Source organism: Mastomys coucha, unplaced genomic scaffold (genome assembly GCF_008632895.1).
Source record: "Mastomys coucha isolate ucsf_1 unplaced genomic scaffold, UCSF_Mcou_1 pScaffold18, whole genome shotgun sequence".
Lineage (NCBI taxonomy): Eukaryota > Metazoa > Chordata > Mammalia > Rodentia > Muridae > Mastomys > Mastomys coucha.
The window spans coordinates 98,405,527-98,414,919 of record NW_022196900.1 but is presented as its reverse complement, the minus strand read 5'-3'; the positions used below and the strand labels follow the sequence as shown (position 1 = coordinate 98,414,919).

Genomic DNA, 9,393 nt, shown 5'->3' with positions numbered 1-9,393 from the left:
AGTCATATCAAAACTAAAATTTGATACAAGCACAAATTACTAGGTCTTTCCATAGGATGTATGTGACCCTTACAATTGATATATTTAAAAATCTTTTGCTGATGTTGCCTTAAATCCAGCCGTTGGGAGACAGAGGCAAGAAGATCTCCAGGTTGGAGACCAGCCTGGTTTACAGAGTGAGTTCTAGGACAGCCAGGGGTGCACAGAAAAATCCTATCTTGAAAAACCAAAAAAGAAAAAAAAAAACCTCTCTTGCTTGGCATAATTTGTATTTAGTAGTTGCAAAGTTGGCTATAGAGAAGAACTTTCGTTGATTGTTTTGAGATGGAGTCTTGCTAGATAGGGTTGTAATATCCAGACTCAGAAAACCATACCCAACATCAAATACATTCTATATATTCAACATTTGTTTAGTTTTTTGGTTTTTCAGGGACAGAGTTTCTCCGTGTAGCTCTGCCTGTCCTGGAACTCCGTGTAGACCAGACCTCAAACTCACAGTGCTTCCCCTCCTCCGCCTCCTAAGTGCTAGGATTAAAGACATGTATCACTACCACCTGTATTACTCTACACGTTTTTATATGCCAGAAGCACGTATATTTTAAAATAGCTTTCCTGGGGAGTAGAGAGAAAGTTCAGCAGTTAAGAACACTTGCCACTCTTTCGGAGGACCTGAATTCTGTTCCCAGGACCCACAAAGCAATTTACAACAGTTTAGAATGTTCCAAGGGATCCATGCCATGCTTCACAAAGCACATGGTACACGTACGTACATGAAGGCAAACACACAGGCACATAAAATAAAAGCCAGGAAGTTTATTTATTTATTTACTTACTTATTTACTTATTTAGATGGGGGGTCTCTCTACGTAGCTCTGGCTATTCTGAAACACACAGTATAGACCAAGCTGGCCTCAGACTCAGAGATTCACCAGAGTGCTGGGATTAAAGGCACGTGCCACTATTCCGAGCACTGACTATGCGTGTGGAATAGTCATAAACTCTGTCCATAGGTCCCATTAGATAGAGTTAACAGTCCTGTTGTGTGATTGCTATGCTCGGCTGCCTTTGTTTGCTCAAATGTAAAATGGACATGATAAACAAGAAATTGTGCCCTATGGGGGTCACAGGAGTGGTGGGAGATTACACACGTGCCCACGTCTGATGAACACGTGCCACGTGACGTCTGCTACAGTATTTAACGCTTTGGAGTGTTGTCCTATTGGAATGATCAGTGATGCCAGAGAGCGCTGTTCCAGTGCTCCCGATTTTTCTGGTAAAGGAACTGGGACTCTGAATGGTTGTGAAACAGCCCATAGTTACCCCGCTGAGCTAGGGAAGAGACTGGAGTCAAATCTGATTCAGGGGTTGAGTACGGTGCTCAGCTAGTTATTTGCAGGAAGCCCTGGATTTGATCTGCAGCACCAAATAACATTTTGGTCATGGTGGTACATGAATGTCAGCCTAGAGCTCGGGAGGCGAAGGCAAGAGGATCAGGAATTTGGGTACATCTTTAATTATATAAAGAATTTGAGACCAGCTTGAACTATATGATACATCTCAAAAAAAAAAATTTTTTTTAAGGCAACCGATTTTCAAATGCCCTCCATGTGGTAGGGAGCTATTTCTTGATTCCCCAATAAACTTGACTGGTCGCCCTTCAGAACCCAAATCAATGGCTCAACCCTGCCTTTTCTGTTTCTATCTTTAGGGAGGTCTTTGTATGCTTTAGATTGGAATGGCTCCCTTTTGAGGATCTTTGTGTGTTTTATTTTATTACGTTTATCTGCAGGGGAGGGGGATCACATACGCCACCTCACTCGTGTGGATGTCAGAGGACAACTTGCGCGGGTCCACACGGTCCTGGGGCGTGAACTCGTGTTGTCAGTTAGTCACTGAATTCTCAGTGTCCTTCATTGTGCGGGTCCGACAGTACTAGGGATTGAACCCAGAGTGCTGTCTGCTATCTTGCTTCTTTTTTTGTTTGTTTGTTTGTTTTGAGACAGGGTTTCTCTGTATAGCCCTGGCTGTCCTGGAACTCACTTTGTAGGCTGGCCTCGAACTCAGAAATCTGCCTGCCTCTGCCTCCCAAGTGCTGGGATTAAAGGCGTGAGCCACTACCGCCAGGCCTGTCTTGCTTCTTATAGCTTGCTCAGCCTGCTTTCTTATGGCAAACCCAAAAGTAGCTCCGCCCACAAGTGAGCTGGGCCCGCCTACATCAGCCATCAATCATCAATCAAGAACGTGTACCACATGCTTGCTTACAGGGCTATCTGGTGGGTGTATTTTCTCAGTTAAGGCTCCTTCTTCCCAAATGACGCTAGCTTGGGTCAAGTTGACCTAAAACTTGCCAGTCCTACATTCATGTGCTTGTGTGCAATGTTTTGGATGGGGTTGTCATAGAAACTGTTGATGGAGAAGATGGCGTCCAGGAAGAGGCCAGTCGGAAGTAGGGAAGGTTATGCTAACAGACTGTAAATACAAAGACCTTAAGACAGTGGTGGATCAGTCTACCCGAATGACAGCTTGACGGAGATTGGTGTGGCTGGCACAGAACAGAAGTAAAAGTCTGAAAGGTCAAAGAGATGGTGTAGGACCTCATTCCATTACACTACATGAGAGGAACCTCTGGATGGTCTGGGCAGAGCATAGTTTTCATCAGACTTATGTTATGAAGGGGTTTTTCTGGCTGCTGTGCACTGAGAATATATGGGTGAGCAGGCATGGTGGCTCACACCGGCAATCTCAGCTCTTGGGAAGTGGATTAGGAAGATGGGGAGTGGGGGGGAGTGTTAAAGGTCAGCCTGGGCTACATAGCAAGACTATCAGAAATGAAAGGAAACAGGATGAGGGTTGGGCTAAGTGCTACAATGCAGGCTCACTAGGTAGCCCAGGCTGGCCTGGAATTCTCCATCCTCCTGTCTCAGCCAGCAAGCACTCTGAGTGTTGACATTACAGACCTATCATGCCCTACTTAGTCAAAGTTTTAATCGTTTGTTCATCGTAGATTTGTGTTAGGTCTTGCTATTGCTTTGAGACAGTCTCTCCCACCTGAGTATCTGTTCTCCCCCACCCCCAGGTGTCCCTGCAGTACCTTTCCTCTGGAAGGTGGTACCACACCTGCGGAGGCTCCCTGGTGGCCAACAACTGGGTTATGACAGCTGCCCATTGCATCAGGTAACTGGATTCCATTGTTCCTTGCTCACCTAGCTGTTCATGGTGTCGTGGAGCGGCACTCAGCCCTAGAGCACAGATCCCCTACTGGACCGATCCACGGGCTGTAAAGGAGCCTGGAGAGAATCCTCACGTGCCTACGTGAGACGCAGGCGCATATCTATCAGGGTTGTGTGGTCCCCCGGTCCATACACAGCATGCACTGAATGCCCCGTGCCAGCAGGATAAAGAGAAAGAAACAGCCCAGCGTCTGCCTTCCTGGGAAAACCAGTAACGGTTCTGGACAAGGGATTGTTTCCTTGATAACACTCTGCACTGGGGTGTCCTTGCTCACAGAGATTGGGGGTCGGCGGGGTGGGGACGAGGTCACTGACCTCTCCCTCTGGCCTCTCACAGCAACTCTCGGACCTACCGTGTGCTGCTGGGCCGACACAGCCTCTCCACCTCGGAATCTGGCTCAGTGGCTGTTCAGGTCTCCAAGCTTGTGGTCCACGAGAGGTGGAACTCTCAAAAGATCGCCAATGGGTATGTTCTGTTCTAGCTGGTGTTCTCAGGGGTAGGGTTGGCAGCAGCACAGAGAGGGGTCAACCCACCTCTGCCTCTTCTGCAGGGAAGGGAGCTACAGGAGTCACTGTGGGAATGGTGGAGTTATCAGAGGAGGGGAGAAGTGAAGGCCGTGGGAGATCCTGCTACCCTGCCTGCAGGGTCAACCTGGGATCTTCCCTGGGAAATGACAAAGGTAGACAGGAATAGTCAACACCCTTTCTACTCTACCTTTTTTTCCTGACCCAGGTATGACATTGCCCTGATCAAACTGGCCAGCCCAGTGTCCCTGACCAGCAAGATCCAGACTGCTTGCCTCCCACCTGCTGGCACCATTCTTGCAAACAACTCCCCCTGCTATGTCACAGGCTGGGGCCGGCTGCAGAGTAAGTGAAAGCAAGTAGGCGACTCCACCCCACCCCCGAAGGCCTGGCAAGGAAGGGAGGTGCTGTTACCTCTGTCCCTAGGGTGTTTGGCTGCCTTAGAGGGACAGGCTAGTGGAGACTGGTAAAATGTGTCGGGGGTTCAAATCTCAGTTTTATTAGTTGAATGATTCAGGCACGTTACTGAGCTCCTCTGGAGGCTTCCTCATCTGTAAAATGGGGCAGAGAACAGCGGAGGAAGAGGGGGTAGTGGCTATATATAGTTGACAAGGTCCAGAGGCAGGCGGATTTCTGAGTTCGAGGCCAGCCTGGTCTACAGAGTGAGTTCCAGGACAGCCAGGGCTATACAGAGAAACCCTGTCTCAAAAAACCAAAAAAAAAAAAAAAAAAAAAAAAGACAAGGTACAGAGAAGTCGAGAGAAGACAGTCCGTGGAAGCACTTATGGATAGTAACTACAGCGCACAGTATCCACTGCGCCTTGACCACACTGTGTCTTTCACTTGGCCCAAGGCCAGAGCTCAGAATAACATGTACTATGTGACCTCAGGCTTCCAGAACTCCATGAAATGCCCAAGGCCCTCCCTCATCACATCCTCTTCTCGCTGCCTAAAGCTGGGCCAGGTTTGGCTATACTGTGTCCTCTCATTTCATTGGTTGGTGTTCTGCTCACTGGTGATTGGATCAGGGATGAACTTCTATGACTCAAGCCAAGCCAATAGGAATTGGGAAGAGAGATCCTCCCCCTGAAAAGAACTGCTGTTTGCAGTGGCGGCCATTTTCTCTCTGTAGAGAGCAATGAGGCCCAACACCAAACAAGGAAATTGAGAGAGGGGGCCAGGAGGTAGCTCAGGCTGCTTGAATATACGCACTTTGCTCACGCTAGGCCCTTTGTAAAGCCTCTTTCCTCATTTGTAAAGTATAAATCTGCGGTGAAGGTCAAAGATATGTATGAAGTGCTTTGGACCCTGGAAAGTGTTAACCAAGCGCTAATTAGAGCAGTCTTCCGTGCCCCGTCTGCCAAACGGGAATAAATGTTAACTGTGAGGACTGGCTCATTTGGAGAGCCTGATAAACTATGATTAAGGAGTGATAATGAGGTATGGGGGAATAACTCAGTTGGTAAACTGCTTACCTTGCGAGCTTGGGGACACAGGTCCTCAGAACCCTGGAAAGAAGCCAGCTGTGGTTGTGGGTACTTACGATTCCAACTGTGGGGAAGTAGAAACAGGCGGATCCCTAGGGTTCCATAGCCATCCAGCCTCACCCAGTTGGGTGAGCCCTAAGCTAAGGATAGACGGTAACTCAAAAGTCCAGGTGGATGGCGTTAGGGACATGGTTCTCAACCTGTGGGTGGCGACCCCTTCAGGATTGAATACCAGATACCCTGTTTATCAGATATTTATGTTACAATTCATCTACAGTTGCAAAATTACAGTTATAAAGTAGCAATAAATAATTTTATGGTTGGGAGCTACCATGACATAAGGAACTGTATGTATTAAAGAGTCACAGCTGGGGGCTGGAGAGATGGCTCAGCAGGGAAGAGCACTGACTACTCTACCGAAGGTCTTGAGTTCAAATCCCAGCAATCCCAGGGTGGCTTGCAACCATCCATAATAAGATCTGATGCCCTCTTCTGGAGTGTCTAAAGGCAGCTACAGTGTACTTACATATAATAAATAATAAAAAATAGACAAAGACTTTGATAGAATAAATAGAGTCCCAGCATTAGGAGGTTGAGAACCACTGCACTAGAGGTTGACTTCTGACCTCCACATGCACATACACCACACACACTCATGCATGCACACACATACGCATGCACACACACACACACACACACACACACACAAACACGGAGAATGAAATGACCTTTATCCTGGTCAACTGTGGCAGTGATGTAGACAATGTCACTGGGGCCATGGGGCACAAGAGTATTTTTTTTTCCAGCTAGAGGGCTCTAGACAGCTCCTTCTCATAGTAAAGTAAGAGAAACCTGTGGAACTAGCCCAGCAAAAAGAGGAATTCTCACCCAAGGTAAGCACATAGATAGATAGATGTCAGGAACATTCTAGATCAAAGAGTTTGGAGCCTGTAAGAAACCAGAACTCTCCTTCAGAGTGGTTTTTTTTCTGCCTCACCCTTCTCCACACTAAAGAAAATGGCAGCCACTGCCCACACCAGAATCCCAGAGGAAAGAGCTCATTGGCTTTAGGTTGAGTCAGATGCTCACCCTGAACCAATCACGAGTAGCCAGAACACCAACCAATCAACTGAGGATACAATGCAAACTAACATGGCCACCTGCAGCAACCTCATGGGTGGGAAAAAGTAACCTGGACCAGAAAGGAAGGGGTGGACAGAAGACACAGCAGCGACATTTCTCCTCTCATACCCCCATTTTGTATAGTAGCTAGCAAGCTCCAGGGATCCTCCTGTTTATATCCCCACTCCCACAGCCACACTTGGCTCATTTCACGCGCACTGGGGATCTGAACTCAGGTCTCCATGCTTTCATTTCATCGCAAGCACATCCCCGGCAGTCCCATTGTCTCCTCTACTTGGGAGCCCCCCTGCCCTCCCACCCTCATGCCTTCTCTCCATGGTCTCTTTCAGCCAACGGGGCCAGTCCGGACGTCCTGATGCAGGGCCGCCTGCTGGTTGTGGACTATGCTACCTGCTCCAGCGCTAGCTGGTGGGGAAGCTCCGTGAAGACCACCATGGTGTGCGCTGGTGGCGATGGCGTGACCTCCAGCTGCAATGTGAGTATCCCCAATCGGTTGTCTACAGCAAAACACGGCACAGATGTGGTGTAGGGGACAGTCGGGGGTAGGGAGGTATCCTAGCATCCATCTTCTTCCTTCCTGGGCAGGAGCCTTGGAAACTGTTCTGGAACAGTTCAGAACCTGACCTTCGTTCTCCTCGTCCCCAGAAAAGGTGTTCTAAGTACCATCGCCCTGTTGCATTCTCTCTGCCTAACTGCTAGGCAGTCTTTGGTCTTCCTTGGATCTCTTCCAGATCTCTCATTACCGTCATCCCACAGTAATGGCCCAAGGTGGCCCCTTCGGTAGCTGCTACGGAAGTCTTCTTAAAGACAGTGTCACGAACCAAAGGACTTGGTACAGGCAGAATCTGCAGAGGAAGTCAACGGGGGGAGGGAGCCCACACCTTCAGATGCAGTCAATGACTTGACTATGTAGACCCACATCCACACACACTAAGGTCTCCCTTGGGCAAGTCCCATTCTCTGAACAATTGCCTTCCCTAATGAACCAGAGAAACTCATGCTGGCCTGATGGGCTCTCAGGAGGGTGAAACAAGAAGAGGCATAGAAAGGGCATAGCTGCCAACCTGGGGCACATACCTACCGCCCCAGCACTAGGGAGACTGAGACAGGGCCGTTGTTACACATTTCAGCACAGCCTGCGCTACATGGAAAGACCTTGGTTTTTTTTTGTTTTTTGTTTTTTTAAATAAATAAGTAAAAGGTGAGCAGAAGCAACATGATAATCCACGCCTGTAATGGCAGCACTTACTTACGGCTTTGTATCCAAAAATAAATACCAGCTACTGGAGGCAAGGTACCACCACCTGTGACCATAAAGCTGGCTTCAGAGGACGTTGACCTTGTAGAACAATATCCTAAGAACCAGGCCCCTCTGGGCACCCTCTTCTTCCCTTAATGCCCACCTCTGGCTTCCTCAGGGGGACTCCGGCGGACCACTGAACTGCCGGGCATCTAATGGCCAGTGGCAGGTGCACGGTATCGTGAGCTTCGGTTCTACTCTGGGCTGCAACTACCCCCGCAAGCCGTCTGTCTTCACCAGGGTCTCCAGCTACATTGACTGGATCAACGCGGTAAGAACCGCCATTCCTGAACCCAGAGCCTGCCATGAGGCGAGCGGGGGGTGGGGGTGGGGGTGTTCCCAGGATCAGCAAGTGGGTCTCATTTCTTCCTTTGGGTATATAGGCCCAGTCCCCTCCCTCCACTGCTGTCGGCGACATTTATCTGCAAATCCCACTCCTGGGTTGAGACTCCTCTAACCTTAAGTTTTTAGCATTTAATTCCCCTGAAGAGTGCTCTCCCAACCCCAATAAGATGACAGGCTGTCCCGGGGCAGACGGGACTCCGTGAGTCTGGTTGTGGGCTGCACAGACCGAGCAGGCAGAGAACCAAGAAGCAGGCAGGTGAGTGCGGGCAATTCAGGCTGCCCCTGACAGCCGGCCCCCTCAGGCACGTGCTCAGAGCCGTCAGTTCACATTTGGTTTTCCAATCGTCTAATTCAATTTAAGGTTCCCTGCACGCTGAACTGGGGATAATGACCAATGGCAGCTTCCGTTCTTTGTGGGCGATGCCACATGAGTCACCACCCTTGCGGTTCTGTCATCCAGCTGGCTGTACCCGCATAGGAATCTGGCTCAGTTCAAGTCTCATTTTACAGAAAAGCAAATAGGGAGTGGATTAAAATACACCCTATGGGCAGAGTCCTTCCCATCTGAGCATGTGCCTGAGGGGGCCGGCTGTCAGGGGCAGCCTAAGGCTGCTTCCGTGATTGCCCGCACTCACCTGCCTGCTTCTCCGTCCTGTCTGCTGAGTCTGTGCAGCCCACAACCAGACTCAGCCCCAGAGCTCCCAGGAAAGGTTGTCAGGACTCAGAAGTGGACCAGTGGCATAAAGGGGCTAGTGCCAAGCCTGACTGATGATCCGAGTTCAATCCCCGGGTGTGCTGTGGTACATACACGAACACACCACAAGTAAATGCTTTTTTTTTTTTTTTAACTTATTCACTTTGCTTTTTTTTTTTTTTTTTTTTTTTAAGTAAGAGAAAAATGGAAAATTCAAGAGAAGGGTTAAGGTTTGGAAGGTTTTGTTGTTGTTTTTGTTTTCCATTTTTGTTTTGATTATGAACTGGGGATGACTAAATTTTGACAGAGAGAAATCAAAAGCCAGCTAAGAGCATTTCAAAGGAGCTACAATGATTGGGTGGGAGATGCTTCTGGGCTTTGTCCCAGCCACATCCTCCGATCCTCTTTTGTGGTCCCAGCTGCTGCATTAGTTAGAACACAGCTGAGCCTGGCAGCACCTTTGGGACCCAAAGCGTGACCTGTTGTCCCAGCACCTGCTGTTCCTAGCCACAGGCGGACACAGCAAAACAGATGGCTGGGCATAGGAGTCAAGGTGACCAAAGGGGAAAAGCAAACCTTGCTGGGTACCTGGGCAGAGCCCCCTGCATTCTTGGGAGAGCAGCCAGTACGGTAGAATGCTGGGGGACTGGCGGGGGGGGGGGGGGGGGG

General features: G+C 49.1%; 1 protein-coding gene across 1 annotated transcript in view; it reads left to right on the top strand.

The window, feature by feature from the left end:
- LOC116096968 (chymotrypsin-like elastase family member 2A) overlaps positions 1-9,393 on the top strand; it is a 12,711-nt gene that overhangs the window by 1,200 nt on the left and 2,118 nt on the right. The window contains exons 3-7 of the mRNA XM_031379352.1: positions 3,077-3,174; positions 3,568-3,696; positions 3,964-4,100; positions 6,715-6,860; positions 7,804-7,956. Coding sequence (XP_031235212.1) covers positions 3,077-3,174; positions 3,568-3,696; positions 3,964-4,100; positions 6,715-6,860; positions 7,804-7,956 — 663 coding nt within the window. The remainder of the gene's footprint in view (positions 1-3,076; positions 3,175-3,567; positions 3,697-3,963; positions 4,101-6,714; positions 6,861-7,803; positions 7,957-9,393) is intronic.